The sequence below is a fragment of the Phocoena sinus genome, chromosome 1 (genome assembly GCF_008692025.1).
Source record: "Phocoena sinus isolate mPhoSin1 chromosome 1, mPhoSin1.pri, whole genome shotgun sequence".
Classification (NCBI taxonomy): domain Eukaryota; kingdom Metazoa; phylum Chordata; class Mammalia; order Artiodactyla; family Phocoenidae; genus Phocoena; species Phocoena sinus.
The window spans coordinates 19040457-19062121 of NC_045763.1; the positions used below are offsets into that span (position 1 = coordinate 19040457).

Here is a 21665-nt window from a genome sequence, read left to right on the forward strand (position 1 = left end):
TCCTGTAACCTCTGTCCCACTGCTTTGTGCCCACCCTCATAGGGTCTTCTTCACCTCTGGGGCCCCTCAGACTCTGGGTTCCTCACAGCTCTCTCCCTGCCATCCCCACAGGCTGCCTCTGAAGCGTACCTGCTCCCCCTTCACCGAGGAGTTTGAGCCTCTGCCCTCCAAACAGGCCAAGGAAGATGATCTACAGAGAGGTAGCCTCACTCCCACCCCATCTGTCCTCTGATCCCAGCCCCAGCCTTCCACGTGGCCTCCCCAAAGCCTCAGACTGATTCTGGTCCAGGCAGCCAGGGCAGCGCCCACCCCAGCGGGGAGAGCACGAGGGGCTGCTTTACTCCCTGGAGTTTGGGTCTGGGCCAGGATTTGAGTGAGGGGGTGGAGCGGGTAAGGAGGGCATCCAGGGTGCTTGGAGAGACAGCCACGGAGCTGGGGGGCTTCTGCCTCTGACCCTGTTGAATGTGGGCATCCTGGGGCGGCTGGTAAGGCAACAGGCTCATGCTGTTGGGCAGGTCCTCCCCACTTTCTCTAATGGGGGTAGGAGTGGGGTGGGTTTTCAATACCTGGCTTTCTGTCTTTGACACAGTAAGTCTGTGACTTCCTGAGAGAGGGGTGCTCTAGCTGACCATCAGGAAGAAACCAACCAGCAAGCAAGACCAGAAGCTTCCAGCAGCCTGGAACTGAGCCTTGCACCCCACTTGGTGTTCTATCAATACTGCCCACAACAACTCTGTGAAACAGTGGGTGGAGCTGCCTCCATTTTCCATCTGGAAAAAATGAGGCTCAATGATATTAAAAGAACTTCTTCAGGGTCACAGAGCTGGCAGGTGGCAGAGCAGGGATTCAAACCCACCAAAATCAGCAAAGTCTGAGCAAGTGTGTAGGACCCACAGAGCCAGGTGGGGTGTTTCCCAGCTGGGTACACACCCTCAGCAAGGATTTGCTCTTTTTGCAGGAATCAATCTTAGGTTACACATAATATTTTTTAAGATTCTCCCACCCCCAGATGTTCCCTTGCACCACTAAAAGCCACCCCTTTGCTTCTCAGTGCTGTTGTACGTGCGGAGAGAGACTGAGGAGGTGTTTGACGCCCTCATGTTGAAGACCCCGGACCTGAAGGGCCTGAGGAGTGCGGTAAGAGGCCTTGTGGACCCTGGCCGCGGCCCTCTCTGCACTCCCATCTCCCCCGACTCTTCGCCATATAGTTCCGATTTCCCACAGGAAGACTCTGGGAAGGAATATGCTGGAACGCTGGCTTTCTGGTGGCCCATCCGTCCCACCCATCTGAGGGCGCCTGTGGGGCCCGGCTGGTGGAGGTGTGCCTCTGAGATGTTATCTCCCAGCCAGAACCCGGGCTCCACCCTGGGAGTCGCACACACCATAAATCCTCCTTAATCTGATGGCTGCTGTCTGACAGGCCAGAGCTTTTTGTTGGCTTTGCAAACCTGTTTCTATTTTAATGGGAATGAAACCCCAAAAGGCCAGGCCCCAGAGATACCCTTTTTTCTTTCCCAGAGGGCCTCATTCCTCCAGCTTGTGGTTGGACGGGGGGCGCTGGCTGGGGCGGCTGAAGGTGGTGTCTGGGCAAGGAGACCTTCCCCAACCCCCCAAACCGCCAGAGAGCAGGTGAAACAGCCCCGAACAAAATCCACAGCAGCTTTGTGGTTCAGCTAAAAATTGAGCAAACACAGCCTCTGCCAGGGCCAGCTGTGTTTCAAGGTCGAACCACACAGAAAAGCCAGCTGGTTCTAAGATGTCAGGTTGGGGAAGGGAAAATGAATCAAGTGATAACATAGCTACCTTTTATCGAAGACCCACTACGTGTCAGGCATCTTGTCAGGCGTGCTGCATTTGCTAGCTCACCATATTCTCTTAACAGCCCTGAAAAGTGGGTACTATTAGGTCAGGTGACTTGCCAAGTTAACTAGAAGTGACAGAGCTGAGGTTCCAGCCCAAGCTCTCTCCACTCGGCTATGTTATCCTGTTCTCTTCACATAGCATCAGCCCTGCTTGGCACCAGCCCCAGGAAGTTGGGCTCGCAAAAGGCCATTAATGTCACTAGAATATAGACTCAGAATCTTTGGGTTGGATGGTACCTTAAAGGGCCAGCTCCCATCTGGTGCCCCAGCTCTCTCCTCAGTGGCTCTTCCAAGTGGGTGCCCACACTTGACTTGCATACTTCAGGGATGGAGAGCTCATCGCTTTGGGGACAGCCATACAATGCAGTTGTCTTGTACAACATATAGTTAGAAAGCTCCTAAGTTCTCGCTTAGATTGACTTGAGATCTTCCTGATAGCCTCTAGCCACATCGCCTGCCATTAAGATAAGTAGTCTAAGAACTTTTCTTGCCTGGAGAGATCTCTGTCAAGGCAGAGACCGGTTGAGGAGCTGAATCGGCTCCTCTTCCTGAAAGGCCCAGAGAGGACAACCTCAGCCTAAAGCTTGTTGCTTGCCGCTCCCTGCAGCTCCAAGGCAGCCAGTAGTACTAACCAGCGGCATTTGACCGAGCTTTCCCCAGGGATGGCGCTGGGCCGGGCCCTTGACATAAGCGTCTCAATTCCTGTGCAGAACCACCTGTGTGTACATCCCATCATGGCACCCATCTTACAGATGAGGAAACTGAGGCTCCATGAAGTAAGGTGACTTGTTCAGAGTTCTGCAACCCCAGGTGGTGGAACTGGAACCAGACCAGTTCTGTCTGCCCCACAGGAGACTTCAGGAGGTCTGGGGAGAAATGGGCTGACGCTGTGTGAGCTCAGCCAGGTTGCTGAGGCCTCTGAGCTGCAATTTCCTCACCTGTAGACTAAACTCCAATGTTCTGGGATGTGATGGGGGCAGGAAATCTGGGTTCTAGGCTAGGCCTTGGGTGCATACCTTATCTTTTTCAAGTTCAGCATCCTCACCCATCAAATGGGGTAAATAATTCCTGCTAGAAAGGGTAAGTGTTTGGGTTATCCACCCCTCCCCCCCTCCACAGCAGGACAGGAGCATCCCTGCCACACCACTTCTGAAGTAATAATGACCACTTATTTGAGTACTGACATTTATTTAGTACATACCAGGAACTGTCCTAAGTGTTTTACATAGACCAATTCATTTAATTCTGTCAACAGCCCTATGAGCTAGGCACCATTTCCATCTCCACGAGTGGTTTGCACAGCTGGTCAGCTAGCTGGTGAGTGGGGAGCTCCCAGCACTGGAACAATGCAAATGTCTGATGATAGGCAAGGGTCGAGGGAAATGGCAGATGACCTTTGGAATAGTTTATAACCACTAAACATGCTGTTGGTCAAGAGTTTGCTGTGATATGGGAAGGCTTATAACATACAATGATAAGTAAAACTATCTCCGTGGGATATAAAAATACCCGTGTACATGGCCAAAAGACAGGAAGGAATACACTCAGATGTTATTAGTGTTTATCTCTGGGATACAGGATTATGGATGAGTTATAATTTTCTACAATATGGGTATATTTTATAATCAGGAAATTAAAAGTCATGATAGACAAGCCTGGCGTAAGCCCAGCTCTGCAGCAGATGGTGAATCTCCTATCATTCTCTTCCAGATCTCTGAGAAGTATGGGTTCCCTGAGGAGAACATTTACAAAGTCTACAAGAAATGCAAGCGGGGGTAAGTGCCCAGCACAGCTCTCCCTCCTCACACCCCCACCCTGCCCCTTTCCCTCTAAAACGTTGGCTCAGGGAGCTCCCAGCAGGTTCGCCCTGCCTGGCAGAGGCCTGCTGCTCGGAGCTGAGCTGTGTTTGTACTTGGCTTTGTGGAGAGGTAGAGGCGATGTGGAGTTGGGGTGCAGAGCGCCCTATCAGGCCAAGGCCACCTGCAGAGACCAGACACTGATCACTGTTGGGAAGGAAAGGAGTGGGAGCCGGGTGCAAGGGTCTTCATACGCCACCTACTCAGGGGGAGAGGGAAGCATAGGGCCACATGTCAGGAATAACCAAGGTAACCAAGTCATTTGACTATAATGGTAATGATGAGGGTGACTATCATCACTTAACCACCTACTACGTGCCACATACTAGGCTAAGCTTATCTCATTATCTCATTTAACCCTCACGGGTTAAACCCTCATTTAACCCATACCATGAGGTAGATACCATTACACACATTTTATAGATAGGGAAGTTGAGGCTCAGAGGTGATAAGCAATGTTCAGAGGGGCAGGAGCAGTGGAGGAAAGACACAGAAGCAGAAGGGCCCAGCAAAGTTGCTACCGGCTGAATCAGAGGGTCCGAGAAAGAAATGGCTGGCGATGAGTCTGGCAAGGGAACTGTGATTGGACGTCATTTTTTTTTTTTTTTAATTTATTTTTGGCTGTGTTGGGTCTTCATTCCTGTGCGAGGGTTTTCTCTAGTTGCGGTGAGCGGGGGCCACTCTTCATCGCGGTGCGCGGGCCTCTCACTATCGCGGGCTCCCTTGTTGCGGAGCACAGGCTCCAGATGCGCAGGCTCAGTAGTTGTGGCTCACGGGCCCAGTTGCTCCACGGCATGTGGGACCTTCCCAGACCAGGGCTCGAACCCGTGTCCCCTGCATTGGCAGGCAGATTCTCAACCACTGCACCACCAGGGAACCAGGGAAGCCCCCTGGAAGTCATTTTGAGGGAGCCCAGCCAGGGATGCTCCACAGGCCTCCTCCATCTTCAAGTCTGGATGAGGCAGGAGGGAGTAAAGCTTTACCTTCCAGGGGGCCGGGCAGTGACTGCCACCTGCCACGGGCTCCAGAGGATTAGTGCTAAGGACCACAGTAGCCTTTGCTCTCTGCCCAGGAGATCTCTCCTTGGCAGGGGTGGCATGGGGGGGGTGGGGTTGGAGGGCCACGTGGTGACAGCCCTCCCAGGCTTCCACCCCCGTCAGAGCCAGTGAGCCAGGCCTCTGCAGCCCTTGCTGCCTAGGTCGCTTCACCAGCCCAGCATGGGGGCCCCTGTGCAGTGAGGAATCATGACTGCCATTACCTGCCTAGAGGACCCTGGACTAGGGCCCTGGGAAACACGCCCAGCCCCTCCCCGCCCCCGAACAGCTCGGACTGACCCTCCAGCTCCGGACAGCCTGAGACTAAGTCCCGCGGCTCTTCCTGGAACGTGCTCAGGCTTTGCCCTGGGGCTACTGTCTGTGGCTCTTCTTTCAGGGGACTGCAAAATGAGGCATGTTTTGTACTCAAGCTGAGGGCTATCCAGTCAGGCCCAGGGGCCACCTCCTTCCTCACAGACAGGCCTCCTTCCCTCCCCTTTTTGTCTCCCACACAGCCTCCCATAGAAGGACCGGCGGTGGGGGGAAGGTGTGCAGCCCTGCAGCCCCTGGGAAAGGATCGTTTGGTTTTGGTTGTATGAATGTCTAGGGTTCTTTGTGTATTTTTTTCCTTCCAAGTTTCGGTTTCAAACTGGGAACTGGAGCTCACATGCTCTGTGGAGCGGAATCCACCTCATAGCGGAGGGCAGGCTCTGCTTTGCCCAGACAAGCCCAGCCCCACTTCCCCTTTGGTGCCAGTGTCCACACCTCCTGGCTGCCACCCCACCTGCCACTGCCATCCTCTCTTACAGCTCCCACCTCAGGCTGCGCTGAGGGGCTGGGAGATGCCTTGTGTATGATTGCGTACAAAGATGCCCCATAGCCCCACTGGCTGAGTTGCAAGTCTTTCCCTTAAGCCCCAGCCAGATATTTCAACTATAATTATAATAACCTCCATTTGTGGAGCACTTCCTACATGCCAAGTGCTGGGTTAAGGAACTCCCAAGCATCATCTCGTTGACCATTTGAATTTGGTACGATTATTTCTACAGATGAGGAAACTGGGGTTCGGGATAGTCCCAGGGTTACAGAGTTAGTAATGGCAGGAGCGAGCATGGCCTGTCTAAAGCCCGTGCACGCACCCATTGTTTTATCTTGCCTCCTGCTTGTTCTCTTAACCGCTAAGCAATGTGCAAATAAAGGCCGTGGCCAGGCCAGCAGATTTATATTTGCCCAGCTCTACAGCCCGGGGCATCACCCAGCGGCCCTTCAGAAGCACCCACACCCCATACACACCCCAGCTATGAAACCTCAGGCCTGGGATTGTCTGCGATGCCTAAATGAGAAGAATCCCCCAAAAAACCTGCTGGGAGAGCAGAGGCAGGCTCATCTGCTGCTCCCCTCATCTGAGGAGCAGGAAACTGTAACCACCGGCTTCGCTTATTTTCACAGAACCCTCCAGAAAGTCCTCTGGACAAAGGTAGATACAATCAGCTTTACAAGCACCACCGAGTGTGCTCGAAAGATGAACAATTACATTGTTTTTGCTGGCGGCTGGCCAGGGGTTCTATGCGAACTAGGTCAGAAGACAGCCAGAAGCTGGCAAGTGACAGGAGGCCCCCATTCTGGGACAGCGGCTCCTGACAAGCCCCTGCCTCTAGGGCCCGGTTGTCATTGACCTCTGAGAGGAAAGGGTCTGTGGGCCTGTGTGGGATCCCCTGTGCGCGGGCATGCGCTCCGGGCCTTCTGGGAGGCCCTGCCTGAGAGTAGGCCTTCAAGTTAGTGCACGTAGGGCACTCAGTAAATGCCACTGTAGGAAACGAACAAAAGCACCATCACCGACAAAGCGCCCACCCCTCTGCCCCAGCCCTGGTCTCCTCTGGTCTGTTCCCAGCCGGCAGCTCCCAGACAAAGATCCCTCTGTGAAATGAAGGAACTGCACACAGGACCCAAGGAAGCAGGATCTTATAATTAGATGCTGGCAGTCAGCACCCAGGCCTCGGAGCCTGAGCCCAGACCTCCTTCCAGAAAGCAGCGGCTGCTTGATGCTACTGCAGAGACACCTGGACGTGGGCCGTAGGCTTCAGCCTACTGCTGTCTCCATTACACCTCCTGGTCTGGGGGATTCGGGGTGGGGGGACAAAGCCACTGCCTCTCCTGGGGTCCCCGGGGAGAGCAGACGGCTGGCTACCTGCCAGGAGTAGTAGTCTGGGATTCTCACCGCCCTCCCTCCCGTCCCACTTAAATAATCTTGCCCTATCTTGAACTCTCCCCCAGCCCTGGATTTTCCCTTCCTTTTATATGCCACTTCCTAACTTATAATTATAGGGTTTTGGGTTTTGTTGTTGTTTTTCTAAAAAAATTATGCAGTGGAAAGAGACAAAAGTCCAGATTCAAATTCCAGTTCTGCCATCTCTTAACTGTGTGATCCCAGGCAAATGACTTTGCTCAGCTACCCCATCTATGAACTGGGCTAATACGGTTATAAGGATCCATTCTCCCGACCCCTAGTAGATTCAAAACTCCTGGAGGGCGGGACCTAGGATCTCTATGTGGCCCTTGTTTTTGTCTGGAGCAAGGTCTTGAACATGGAAAGACCTCAGCAGATGCTGGTGAAGTGGATGGAGGGGTGGATGGAGGAAAACACCTGCCCCATTACAAAGAGGAAGCTGCTGTGCTCAGGTCAGGTCACAGCCCGGTGGGTCCTTCACTGGGGAGGCAGCTCCTAGAGGGGTGCCCTTGGCTACACTATGGCTTTGACCCTCTGCAGAGGGCCACACCCACAGAGGCTCTGTCCCTCTCAGGTTGGCCTAGGTCCTTGCCTGAAGACTGTGGGGAGAGAGAGCCAAGCCCCTCAAGTCCACGATGCCATCCCTGAGATTGCAGCTTCCTGGGGTGAAACCGAGGGGGCCTTGCGTGGCACCTGCTTGTGGGTCAGGCGGGCACATCTGAGTGCCACATCGCAGCCTCCTGCTGAACCCAAACCTCACGGGTCCACCCGCCATGCCTCCTGCACTTGAACTCAGTCCGCGTCCGAGTGCTCAGTCTGGCCTGGTGACTAAGGCACACTGTGCTGGTTGCGTCCACGCTCGTGTGTGAGGAGAGGCCATCTGGTGCAGTAGGTGGGCGTGGCTGCCAGCAGGCCTGGGTTTGAGTTGGGCTCGGCCACTGGGAATTGTGTCCTCCCCTGTAAAGTGGGACAGTGAGTGCCCACCTTGTGGGTTGTTATGCGGGTCAGAGAGAAAGTCCAAGAAGTGCCTGAAGTGCTGGGGGCGCCCGATAGGTAGCAGCCGTTACTGTCCCCCTTTACTCAGAGGTCCTGTAAACAAGGGCCCCAGCCCATCCTACACACACCTTCTCTCCTCTTCCAGAATCTTGGTCAACATGGACAATAACATCATTCAGCATTACAGCAACCACGTCGCCTTCCTGCTGGACATGGGGGAGCTTGACGGCAAGATTCAGATCATCCTTAAGGAGCTGTGAGCCCTGGGCGCCCACAGCCTCAGACCTCTTGAAGTGGACCCCAGGCGAGGAGCCAGCTGGGAAGTGGCCCCGCGCCACACACAACCTCTCCGCATGCCTCAGTGCTGTTACTTGAATGCCTTCCCTGAGGGAAGAGGCCCTCAAGTCACAGACCCACAGACGTCAAGGCCAGGAAGGGACCTGGGAGGTGTCCCGATCCGAACCCTCATCTCGTGCTTGAACCTATTCTCTGAACTTCCGGCCAGGGCCTGACCAGCTAGAGACAGCGTCATGTTGGTTAACAAGCCCAGAGGCTGTTTCCTCCTCGGAAGACCTTCTCTACAGCCCCTCTCCTGCGGGCGGCCGTTCGGATGGGGGAAGTGGGCCCTGTCTCCCCAAGCTGACTTCACTCTTCCCGTTCTTGACTCTTCCATCAACTTCAGACCAATGAGTCCTCACCCTTTGGTCAGTTGTTAACTTGAAAACACGTGATTTCTAGTGCAAATGACTTTTGAAAGACACTGCAGTGGATATATTCTCCTCATAGATGTACTTCCTCAACACCAGACAGCAGTCAGAGCCGACCGACTGGAACGAAGTGGCCTCAGTGTAAAACGACCGCCGTGCCTGCTCACTACTGTATACATTTCTTATTTACAATTTTCATTTATGTTTTATATATATATAAGTATATATTGTATATATATGCAACATTTTATATTTTTCATGGATACGTTTTTATCATTTCAAAAAATGTGTATTTCACATTTCTTGGATTATTTTTTTTAGCTGTTATTCAGTTATGCATTTTGTATACTCGTATGGTATCTAGTAATAAAATTCTATGTATGTATTCCTTCAAATGCTACACTAGTTCCTTTTGTGAAAGCCTTCCAGAAGGAGAGGGTGAAAGTAAACAAGGCCTCTCTCCTTCTCTATCCTGTAAGTGGTTTGCCTCGAACTTGAAGGGTGCCGGTAAGTGCTGGGCCCTGGTGAAGCAGAGGTGCCACCATGGAAGGTGGCCGAGTCCTGATGCCCAGCCTGTCCTGTGTGGCCTGTCCTGTGTGGCCTGTCCTGTGTGGTCCCACAGGCTGAACGTTATGACGTCAGGATCACTGACTCTGGAAGGGAAGAAGTCCCAGGATGCCCTTGCTAAGGACCTCACAGCTGGGGCAGTGGGCAGAGCCCAGGGCCGGGAGCCGTGTGACCACGCTCTCCTGCCAGTTCCGCCCCCATGCTCTCGACCAACTCACTTTTCCCGTTGCCGGCTCCTACCGCTCACAGACGCGATCCAGCCGTCTCTCCCCGACTCTGAGGTCAGTGACGTCCTGTCAGTATGTTGGAGGGAGTGTTTACACCGCAGGAATTGACAAATGCTACAAGTCAAGGCCTTATTTTCCCTAGAGAACAAATGGCAAGTCAGAGCTTCCTCCCTCCCTCAGCCCTTCTGGCTTACCAGCACACCACCAGCTCTAGTCCTCAGCTTCTTTGGCTGTAAAATGGGTCATCGGGTAGCTATCATCTTTGGAGCCCTCGGTCCACTGGTGGGTCTCAAAGGCCCCCACGATGTGGGGGAGGAGACAGCATGCAGCCCTTAGGCATCCTCCCCAGACTCAGTCAGCAGCTCTGCTTTCCTTCGTTTACACGCTAAGATTTCTCGTATTAACTTTCGTCTGAACTAAACTTAAAAAAAAGAAGTATGAAAACCGTGGATGTCTCCAAGGGCCTTCCGGCTCTGACAGGAGGTCTAGAGTCCTAATTCTCAAGGCCCTGTGGCCAGGACTCAGGTCAGGCAAGTGAGGCCCTAGCCTCAGGCACAAAATTAAGAGGAGCCAGAGAGCTCAGTAACCAAGTTAAGTCACAGTCCAATGCGATGCTTTTTGAAATTAAGGCCAAAAGAACATGATAAAATATCAAAACTTTGACATGAGGGTCAGTATTACTGATGTTTCCTGTGGCCTCTGACTCCAATACAGCTTGCCCGGCACTGCTGGAGCGACCCCATGGAGCACCCAGAGCTGCTCTGCCCACTGCGGGCCTCGCTGCTACGTCCCCCTGGGTGCCGCGTGAGGGTGAAATGGCAGAGCATATGCAGAGTATCCGCACGTGGCCAGGCACGCAGAGGTGTTCCACACCTGTTCGTTTCCTTCCAGAGCCTCCAGAAGCAGGAAGGCGATCTTCTCAACCTTGATCGCACACGGGAATCACCTAGGCAGCTTTTATCCCCACTGCCCAGACCACACCCTGCAGCAATTAAATCAGAATTTCTGGGGTTGGGGCCCAGGCCTCAGTACTTTTAAAGCCCCCCCAGGTGATTACAATGTGCACTCAAGGTCGAGAACCACTGCTCTATGGCCGTCGTTCCATAGGCCTTGCTGCCTTTGCAACCTGCCAGTGTCTGGCTGGACTAATGCACACGGGGAACTCTGGGGACCAGTGCAAAGCCTGCTGCCGAGCTCAGGGACGGGGCCTGCAGCTCCACATCCACCTCCACCCACGGCCTCCAGCCAAGATGCCAGGGCCCATTTCTCTCCCCTCCACACGAGCAGACAACAGATGAGGCTGTCTATGGCTAGGAAGGCCATTTGGACCTCAAGCAAATAGAGCTCTGAAAGGCTTGAGGAAATTCTGTCCTGCCCTCAGAGAAGGTCGGGGAGCAAAGGGCAGCTCCTGAGCCCGACAGCAGCCATTCTGGGGTTGTCCTTCTTCAAAGAGTGGAAAGGTGAAAGGAGTGAAGGTAAGTCCTTTCCAAACGGGGGTCACTACAAACGCAGCTGGTGGCTGGAGGAATTGCCATCCCCTGCCTGCAGGTAGCTTCGCACGGTAGACAGCGAGTGAGTGAGGGGAGAAAAGGATGGATGAGGAACGCAGGAGTGAGGGAATGAACAAATAATGAGGAGAAAGAAGGAGGGAGGGAGGGAGGGATAAATAGGTGTACAGGCGGTTGGATGAACACGCAGAGAGCCAGATGAAGAGCTCCACAGTTAGGTGTATTTACTAGACCTTTGCTGCTCTAAGTGTGGTCCCTGGGCCAGCAGCATCAGCATCACCTGGGAGCTCGTTAGAAACACACCTAAAACCAATACAATGTTATATTTCAATTATATCTCAATTTAAAAAAAAAAAGAAAAAATACGTAGACTCTCGGGCCCCACCCGAGATCTTTTAATAAGATCTCCAAGTGATTTGTATGCCCATTAGGAAAATACTATCTACATCCTAACCCTAACTAGACACTTTGCAATCACACCAAGAATGTTAATAAAGGTACCACTGCCCAGACCCTACCTCAGATCAGAACTTTGAGGGTCAGGCCTGGGCAGTCTCTATAACAGCTCCCCAAGTGATCCTACCATACAGATGGGGCTTGAGAACCACAGGGCTGGACAGGGCTGTGAGCAGCCTATGACATCTTCAGAGAGGCTGGGTACAACCCAGACAGACCCTCTGAGCTCAGGGCCTCAGCTCCAGCCGTGTCTTCTATGGAATACCCCGATTCCGACTGGCCAAGAGCAGCCCGGCCATCCTCTTCCCAGACTCTCCACTTTCCTGACCCCACTTCGAGGGGTTTCTATAGAGACAGGCCCCACCTGCGGGTGCTCAGCCCAGCTGCCCCAGGGAGGAGCGGCCTGTCTTGTTTTTTATGCAGTCCCGCCAGCCTCTGCCTGCAGTGATCCCAGGGCCGGCTGCTTCCAGCCCAGTGGCCTGCTAAGGTCTCCTAGGGTCAGAGGGACCTAAAAGCCAAGGCCTTCAGGTCTGGCCCTATTGTCAAGAGTCTGGGTTCAAAGAAAGGTGCAGCTTCAAGTGTCAGCCTTAAAGGGGTCTTTCGGAATTTCTAGCGCCGAAGTGGACAATTGATGGTTAGCAGAAGAGTTTCCTTTAGCCTGAACAGAAAATTTTTAATTGAAATATGGTTGTTAACATCTCCGATCAGGAAGTTTCACATTTTAAAATTTCCCAGGTTCTTCTGAAAAATCTGCAGATCTGGCAATAGGTAGCTGGCCTTTAGATGGGCAGCCTCCTCAGCTCCTGGACCTCCTCTCGCCTCACCTGTTTTGCTCCCTTGCCTTGCCCGCCCAACCGTGGAAGTGCTTGACCTTGAACCTCCAAATTCGGATCTGACTCTTGACCTCTAGGAGAAGCTAAGGACCTGAGCGGACTCAGCACAAGGTGTCCACCTTTAGGTCCAGACCTTGGTCGCTCTTGGCGCCATGCTCCAGGCTGCCTCCCGCTCATCCCGAAGCAGTGGGGCACTTGTGGGAATCTGAGGTTCACAACAAGGCCAGCTTTTGGGAGAAATGAGAACTCTGTTCAACTGGACCCGTTGTGCCATCCTTCTCCCTCCCTCTCTCTCACCCGCCCCTCCCTGAAGGGAGAGGCAGTCAGCGGCCAGTTCTGGACTAACAGCCACGGAGGAAAGTCAAAGGAGAAAGCCAAGGGCAAGGGAGGGACACGCGGAGGGGAGGGAGGCTGCGCGAGAGGCTTCCACTTACAAAAGCCCAAGACACGTGGATAGTTGGGGAAGGAGCGGATGTGTGGTTAACTGCATTTCCTCTTGGTTCTTTGAGAATCTCATCCTCTTGCTGAGGGGGACCGACTTGGCAGGCCAGAAAGGATCCATTAAAGATCATATTGGACTTGAGCATGAGGTGGGAGGGACGGAGACCAGGCCAGGGAAGGGGAAAGGCCGGGCAAAAGCAAGAACCTGCAGGCGTCCCTCAGAACCACTGTGCCCAGCGCTCTGGCCCCAGAGGGTCCTGCCCACAACTGCCCTTTGTGCGCGGAGCCAACAAACGGATGTGGAGGCCTCTCCTGAAAGTGGGTGATGAGCTCATGTGACCACGGTGACGCTGCCATGACCTTCCTAGGGTGAGACACTAGGCTGAGCTGGGGGCGAGGGCAAGGCAACCCCTTCAGGTCCCTGTCACAGTGCCCGTGGGCCTTCCCGGCTCCTGGAACTCCGGGAGGAGTCTGGAGGTCAAGGCCAGAGCGTGGGAGTGTGCCGGGGCCACAGCCTTGCGCTGCCCACCCCGCGGTCCCAGAGCCCTGGCTCAGCAGCCGGCTTCCGGACGGGGTATCTGCCGTCGGCCACCTCCTCCTGGATCCTGAGCTGCACGAGCTCTGAGGGCTGAGGGCAGGCGGGCTGAGCCAGGCCGGAGGGCACGTGGCCAAGTAACCCAGGGGGCTCTGTCTGCTCAGGAATCCACGGGGGTCCGTGGGGTGGGGGTCCACGTTCCGGGGGGGCAGCTCAGGACAAGGACAAGCACGGCAGGCCAGCTGTAACACCAGGCAGGGGGCAAGGACGTCCCAAGTCATCAGCCGTCACACACGAGATGGGCGCTCTCTGAATGACCGTCCGGGGTGCCTGGGGTGACAGCTGGTGGCCGGGTGGGGGGTCTCCTTGAGCTCGGATGAGGTGACTACAACACTGGGATCCATTTCTTATGCTCATTGTAGAGAAAGGACTGCTTTCCAGGGAATTCCGGCTTGTATGTGGCTGTGAGAGGAGAGAGAGAGACACTGTTGAGAGAGAAAAGGCCAATTCTCAAGGTCCTGGCACTCGGCGTTGGAGCGGGTGAGGCCGGCGGGACCCCTGCACCTGACATGTGGGGAGACAGGGAGGGAGGGACTGGGCCTAGGTCATCCGGCTCTGAACTGGCCCAGGCGGGACTTGAACTCCGGCTGCCCACCTTCTTCAACTCACTAACTTTTTTAACAGAAGAAAATTTACAAAAGAGTTTTGTAGGAAATTTGAAAAGAAATGAATAGAGCAACACTCTTATAGAAGCAAGGTGTCAGCTTAATGCGGGTTTGCTTTGATTTAGTTCAGAAATTTCAGGAAAACTGAAAGCCATCACAATAGCAGCCAGGACCACGCAGGGCTTGGGAACCACAACCTGGGGTGGCTGGAAACTCTCGCGTTGATGCTGATTTGTTCACGAGGGCCACGCACGGCCTCCGGTACACCCTCAGGAAGCTGCTGAGGGGTCCAGGTAGATCCGCGCCCACTGGAAGCCAAGAAGGCAGATGTCTGCATGTACTTACTCTGGGAGGCCCTCAGGGAAGCCCACCTTGGCCTAGGTGATCACAGCAGCAGGCCCCGGCCTGTACCTGCACTCCAGGTGCCCGCATGGAGAAGATGCTTGGAGAAAGCTCCTAGAGGACTGGGCCAAACAGGGTCAGACGAGGATCCGCCTGGTCTCTGGGGTCCTGGCACCACCACTCCATGGGGCATTCGTACATTTGCGGGACCAAGCTGAGTTCTGCCTGGACTGACCAGATGACCCGTAGGTCAAACCTGTACCACCTTATTGGCTTATCACTACGTTTCCAAGGACAGAGCCATGAGAATGATATTCTCCCTGTCCCGCCTGCCTTACATTTTACTCACCTGTGTGTGTGGAGGAAAGGGGACGCCTCGGGGGCCAGCACTGAGCCTCAGTCATCTTTGCCTCCGCAGGGTGGGAGCATCAGCGATGCTCATTGAGAGCCTGACTTTCACAGGTCTGGTGGCCACCTCAGCTCTTGCCTTCCCCCTCCCACGCCACCAGCCCATCAGTGCACCTGTCATTCCCCAATGCCATAAACTCTGGCCAGGGTCAGGGGGTGGTAAATAGCTAGGGGCTCCAAGTAGGCAGGGGAGTGCAGGGACCACCCACTGGAACAAGTCCCTCAGACTATCAGCTCTCAGGCAGATCCTGGGGGTAACTATATGGCTTGAAAGAGCTGCTCGGGTGGAGCCCTGTTTTATTTCATGACAGACAAGGCGTCGAGGCGAGAGAGTCTGGGCCTCTGCCCTCCGCTCACCCTCTGCAGGGCTATGACACCTTGCTCTCCGGACCTTCCCCATCTGGGAGGTGACCCCGCCAGACTAGACCTACGATTTAAACATTCTTAAGAACATGAACTTTTTAGACAAAAGCTATGGCTCTTTTCCACAGAAAATAATATCTGCATGCTCCAAATTTGCAGACAATTTCAGGGTCACAGACCTCCTGGAGCCCAGCTTTGTGTCTCTTGAAACATTCATAGTCCTCAGTTATAAATCCCTGACCTGGATCATCTCTAAGAGCCCTTTCACCTTAAAAAAATAAATTAAAAAAAAAAACAAAAACCCACCTTTCATACTCTGAAAGTGTAAGCTGAAAAGTCTTCTAGATCCACTCTAACCCCTGTAAACTGTTTGGCAAACAGCCTATAAATCAGTGGTATTTGATGGCCCAGGAATGACAAACAATTCCAGGTTTGGTTTTTACAATCACTGAAAGCAATCCTCTGACCTGGGCCAGGCGAGACGGGCAGGCCTGGCTGGGACGGCGCCACTGTCCACCGGCTGGTGTTGGACACGAAGGATGCACTGGAGATGAAGTGCTTGGGGGGCCCCGTGTAGTCCACGATCTCATACTGCCCAGGGCCTGGAAGAGGTGGCTTCGGGGGCAGAGGCAAAGGCTGGGCAGAGAAAGTTAGGATGGGGTTTCTCCTTCAGAAAAGACAAAAATGGGAAGATGTCACTAAATCAGTCTATTGGAGAAATGGCAGTTTTTCGACATAGCCAGGACCTGTCCAGTGCCCAGCCATTTGCAAGAGGACTGGATGAGGCACTGGGAGACCTATTTCCTCTTCCGGCTCCACTGCTAGTGAACTGGGGACCCGGGACCCCAGTCTTCTCGCCTGCACAAGGGCAGTCATAACGGTACCTACCCTGTAGGCTTGTTTTCAGGGTTAAAGGAGATGACACACCTAAAACACGGTAGTCAGGACAGGGCCCAGCACAAAGTGAGAGCTCAGTACATTTGTCGTTGTGGATGACGGATGTCGTTGAGCTAATCAGGAATGGCAGAAGACATCGATGCCATGTGCCAATTCTGATCGCTTGGTAGTGCCTGGCTGGAGCTCCATGTAAAGAACTGAGGCCTCGTTTGGGGTCTATGGGAAGAGCATTGGTGAGCCACTTGTGATGTCTGCCATGGCCAGGAAATGGGAAGAGGAATCCCAAATTCCAAGGATTTGCCATCCCAAGACTAGTAGATCTTTAGAGGCCATTCTAGCACTGACATCTCAGAAACTTATTAAACATCTTTTTGGCAAGGCAGGATGTAGGAGTGGAAAAATACTGGGTTGGAAATCAAGAGACCTCTGAATAACGATCACCACTTAGATTGCAGTTGTTTTCAGGTCTGTCTTCCCCCCTTCAGGAAAGGGAGTCTTTTAAGCCTGTTCTCGAGAGAATAAATGAGAGAACCTGTATTCGAGCCCTCACTCTGTTACTAATTCACTCTGGGACTCAGTCTCCCCATCTGTAAAATGAGGGGGTTGGACATGACGACCTCTGAGGTCTCTTCCAGCTGTGACCTCCCATCTGGCCTTGATTCAGAGAGGTCTGCTGGGTTGCCCAGGAATCCTGGGATTGTTAACAGGAAATGTCCTACCCTCCTGGCCATGCAATAGAAGGGCTGCCCACTTCTGCCTCACATCTGAAGCTTCTTCTAAGGTCTCTCACCAAAATGAAAGAGAGATTTCTCAGAACCCTGAATGGCCCCAGGAGACTCACCACAGCTCAAAGCCAACCCATCCAAACAGAGGAGGGAACTGGGATGCCCAGCCACTGGAACTCTGCTGCCCTTTGGCCGACACCTTCTGAAGCAGAGGCATTCTTAGACTCGGAGAGCTAGAGGAGACCTAGAGATGTCTTATCCAACATCCTTATTTTGCTTAAGAAGTTGGTGCCCAGAGAGAGAAAGTGAGTCACCCAGTGTCACAGAGCAAGTTCATGGTAATGCCAGCACTGGAACTCAAGTCTTGGTGACTAGCAAGATGGGGAGGGCATTGTGGCAGAGGAGAATTGTCGAGTTTTAGAGTCACACAGACCTGAGTCTGAATACCGGGCAGCCAAGTCCCTGGACCTCTCTGTTCCTGGCAACAAGGAGTAGTAACACTCACTCCTTATATGCGGGTTGATGACTGCAGAAAAGCTATGTAAGGTGCCTAGCAGAGCGTCTGAACACAGTAAGTCCTCAGTAAAAGCAGTTGTGTTATCACTACGATCCCTTGCAGCACCACCATCTGCTGCCTGGACGGGCAACGGAGCCTCAGGAAAGTGAGGTTAGGGGGCCTCTCACCAGAGTTACCTTGCGGCAGGGTGGACACTCCCACTGCCAGCGGAGGCTGCTGGCAGCCATCGTAAACCTGCGAGAGGCTCACGTCTTGGGATGGAGGAACAGCTGGCTTGGATGTATATATTTAGGATAAAGGTGCCCACAGGAAAAGGGGGGGAAAAGGTTGCCTCCTTTCTTTCCCTCGAGTCTGCGTGGAAGAACTGGTTACAGTGTGGATCCGCCACTCTCCCCTTACAAATAAAAGCTGGCGTCTCCTTGTTCCGGCTGCAACGCCCCTTCAGAGCACCCTCGGAAATTTGATCATTGAGAGACAGGCTTGACTCCTGGAAGTTAGAGGTGGAATGAGCCAATCACCGCATGAGGTTACTCCATGGGTCCGGGTCACCCTGAGTCTTTGAGGAAACTGTGAGATGTCTACTCTCCTGACCAGGGACAGCCTGCAGGGAGCTGGGCAGGCGGGGGTCAGCATCTCACCAGATTCTTTTTTTTTTTTTTTTTTTTGCAGTACGCAGGCCTCTCACTGTTGTGGCCTCTCCCCTTGCGGAGCACAGGCTCCGGACGCGCAGGCTCAGCGGCCATGGCTCACGGGCCCAGCCGCTCCGCGGCAATGTGGGATCTTCCCGGACCGGGGCACGAACCCACGTCCCCTGCATCGGCAGGCGGACTCTCAACCACTGCACCACCAAGGAAGCCCATCACCAGATTCTTGCTGAGAGTGAGTGAGACAGGTCCCTCACCCTCCCCTCCATCCACACGCCCAGGAGAGGCTTTGCCCCACCAACTCAGCTCCCCGGATCTTCAGACCGTGTCAGCCCCGTGTGCAGCTCTGTGCCAGGCACTCTGGGGAGTCCAGACTGTTCTGTGCTAAGACACAGACCCTGAATGCCCCGGAGGGCTTAACAATCCACTGCCAGTGACAATCATGGCCAGTGACAACTTACAGGCTTTGCACTCAGACAGACTTGAGTTTGAATCTCTGCTTCCCCCTCCACCAGCTGTGCATCCTTAGAAAAGCCTCTTAATCTCCCTAGGCCTCAGTTTCTTTACCTGTAAAATGGTGGATAATAATACCTGCCTCTCAGGGTTGTTATGAAGATTAACGAGTGCTTTTCTGGTACCATTTTTTTTTTTAATATGAAATGTTAGAATAGAGGTGAGAGAGACTAATTCCAACCGGGTGAATCCAGAAATCTACCCTAGAAGAGGTATCATTTGCTCTGAAAGGTAAGCAGGAATTCTTTGGGTAGAAAAGGTGGAGATGGGGGCATTTCCCACAGAGGAAACAACAGGGGCAAAAGCCTGGAAGAGGGACAAGCCGTGCTCCATGGGGCCGGGACTGGGGCACAAGGAGCCAGAGGCTAAGCCCCTGGACCGCCTTCAAGCCTCCTTCCACCCGTGAATTCTGGGTTGTTCGCTTGGGTTTCTGACCAACCCCCGTCACAGGCCCTGAGGAGGAGCTAAAGGAAAACTACCAGTGGCCTCTCAGTGAAGCCTAACTCCCAGGTCACCTCCCAGAAACACCCAGCACAGGGACTTCCCTGGTGGTCCAGTGGTTAGGACTCCATGCTTTCACTGCTGTGGGCCCAGGTTCGATCCCTGGTTGGGGAACTAAGATCCCGCAAGCTACCCTGTGCGGCCAAAAGAAAAAAAAAGAAATGACCAGAAATACCCAGAACAGCGTTGTCCAACGACTCCATGCCTTTGCCGTGTTGTTCCTTCTGCCAGGATCACCTCCTTTCCCTGCCAACTCTGGTTTCCTCTTTGCTTCTCACCTCCTCCAGGGAAACTCCCCGGGCCACAATTCTCCCCCTTCCCCGCCTCCCTTCCTGGGCTCCATAGAGGAGCATGGGTTTTGGAGTCAGGTGGACCTGGATTCCACCCTCTGCTCTACCACCGGGGAGAGTCTGCGTCCCCTGTAAACTCTATGTAACAATCCTGACCCGTGGGAGAGTTGGAAGATGAAGCTGTAGGAAGTCTGTGAAAACTCTGAGGGCTAGAAGCTGGCCCCTCAATACACTGTAGCCATTCTTCTCTTCTCTGCACAAAACACATTACTTTTCTATGCTTTTTACTTGTCTAGCTCTTTAATGCAGGGGATAGTGTCTTATCCATCACTGAGGCCCTGGTCCTATTCCCAAGGACATTTGCCTAACTGCAGAGAGGAGCAGAGGGGTTGAAGCAAGTAGGGGAGCCCAGGCACCTGAACCCCACCTGACAGTTTTATCATCACCCAGGGCTGGTCCTTCCATGTCATCACGAGGCTGGGCAAATCACTGAGGTCAGACTGAATGAAACCCAGGGCAGCCACAGTGCATTGTAACCAGGGCTTTTATGAGCCTCATCGCCCAGTTTTAAAAGCCAACCTGGTCCTGCCCCGTGGAAGAAAACATCTGTCAAAGGCTCTGACTTGGCCGCCACAACTGGATTAAGTTGTGTTTGCAGCTTCCAGTGTGAGCTGTTTGCAAATCACCAAAGAAGAATGAATGTCTCAGAGGACTCAGCAGGTCACTTGGGGAGGGCATCCGAGACCCTCGGGACACTCCCAGGCACAGATTCACTCTGCCTCAGGGATTCCCAGGGTCGGGAGGGATAAAGGGGCAATTTTTTCCTCATCATTAAAGGGCAGCCGATTGCCTCTGGGGTGGAATGCGGTATCTGTTTAACAGGGGAGTGGGTGACAGATTACAGCTGCTTGGGAAGAAGCATCCCATAGCTAATTGAAAATCCCAGGGGAACTTTAGGTGGGTCCAACGTAATTACCCAAATTGGAGTGGGGCCGATGGGGCTCTGGCTGTGACAGGACAGCGTGTCTGAGCAAAACCAGTGGTTTAAAAACTCCAGGAAGCAGATCAAGGGTTAGAAAGATGTCAGTGGGTGTTTCACCTCCCTGCTGGCGTGAGTCGGAAGGCAAGCACCTAGGAGGAAGTATTCTGATCTCCAAAAGCCCTTCCCCTGACTCACCCTGATCCATTGAGTCAGCACTGTGACGGATGCTGAAGACCTACAGAAGTGAAACCCTGGCTGATAACCTCCTCCAAAGACCCCCGGAAGCTGGTAAATCCTCTTAGCTTTTGAGTCAGCAACGTGGCCATAACAAAGACACTCTGTGATGTGTTCTTCAGCCGAGGAGCCCAGAAACGGCCACGCCAATGACCCTACAGCCTCTCACAGCATCTGTGCTGCAGGGCCACTCAAGAAACATCAGGTGACTGCAGAGGGCTCGCTCACACGTTTCGATGAAAGTACAAATCACGCACATCAAAAGTTTACGATTTGCCAGACCTGGTGAGTTATGTGAGTCATCTTTTCTTATCCTTGCAAGCGTGTTGTAAAGTGTGCTTGCCCCAACTCACAGAGGATGAATTTGAATTCCCAGGGAGTTAAGCGACACCCCCTCCACCCCTACCCCCAGCCTCCCAGGGCTGGTGAGAGGGGAAGACAGGAGTTTCAGCGGCCTGACGACTCCCTGCCTGTGCTTATGCCCTCAGTGCCACGGCCTCTGCAGCCGGTTCCCAGCTCAGGAGGCCAGCAGGGGTCGGTAACACGGCACCAGTGACCCCAGCGAGAATTAACATCTCCCCCGTTCTCCCTGCATCCTGAAGAAAGCAGAGCCGAAATACCATCTTTGCAAACTGGAACCCCACCCATGAATGGGGAGCCACACACTTCCAAGCAAGAGAAACAAGGGCAGGCCTCACATCCTGTCACATGCGTGTGACACCTGGGCAGCCCGTGCTTCCACAAAAGAAACACTGTGATGATTCTCAGATTCTCCACCTCTGCCCCATGCAGCCCCTGGAGATCCGAGCATGATTAGGCTTGATGTAGACAAAGTCTCAACATATCAATGGGGAGGAAACAACGCAGACCTTCTCCAGGGCCTGACAACCCCAGGATGGGCCCTCAGGTGCTTCTGCCCCTCTCCTCCCTCCAGGGTCACAGGAAAGGAAACAGAATTTGAATTTGAGAGACTGGAGTTTGGATACTCCTTCGATACTATCACATCCGGCTGTATCTCTTCTTTATATTACATCCCTTGCTCCATCGTCCCACATAAATAGATGGATGCTACTTTAGAATAACCAACAGCACACTTTAGTTTTATCTCTTTGCTTTTAAATGAAATTACAGATTTCTCAACCTCACCCTTTCCATGCCAACTCAACAATATATACTGGACTTCCTCTGTGGGTCCTGCCTGGCCCCATGTTCACTGCCTCCGTATGCTCTCCGAAGTGACATGGTGAGCAAAGCTGGGGTCACAGAGTGTGAGAAATGGAAAGATTTCTCCTCTTTTCACAAATGGAGAAACAAAGGCCCAGGGAGGCGCTGAGA

At 53.4% G+C, this 21665-nt stretch overlaps 2 protein-coding genes across 2 annotated transcripts in view; one reads left to right on the plus strand and one right to left on the minus strand.

Moving 5' to 3' along the window:
• Positions 1-9078, plus strand: part of GRHL3 (grainyhead like transcription factor 3) — a 35528-nt gene extending 26450 nt beyond the window's left edge. Inside the window, exons 13-16 of the mRNA XM_032642325.1 lie at positions 112-200; positions 1052-1137; positions 3573-3637; positions 8121-9078. Of these exons, the coding sequence (XP_032498216.1) occupies positions 112-200; positions 1052-1137; positions 3573-3637; positions 8121-8235 (355 nt within the window). The 3' untranslated portion in view covers positions 8236-9078. The remainder of the gene's footprint in view (positions 1-111; positions 201-1051; positions 1138-3572; positions 3638-8120) is intronic.
• Positions 9079-13634: 4556 nt separating this feature from the next.
• Positions 13635-21665, minus strand: part of STPG1 (sperm tail PG-rich repeat containing 1) — a 51029-nt gene continuing 42998 nt past the window's right edge. The window contains exons 9-10 of the mRNA XM_032644660.1: positions 15495-15694; positions 13635-13711 (exon numbers count right to left, since the gene is read on the minus strand). Coding sequence (XP_032500551.1) covers positions 13635-13711; positions 15495-15694 — 277 coding nt within the window. The remainder of the gene's footprint in view (positions 13712-15494; positions 15695-21665) is intronic.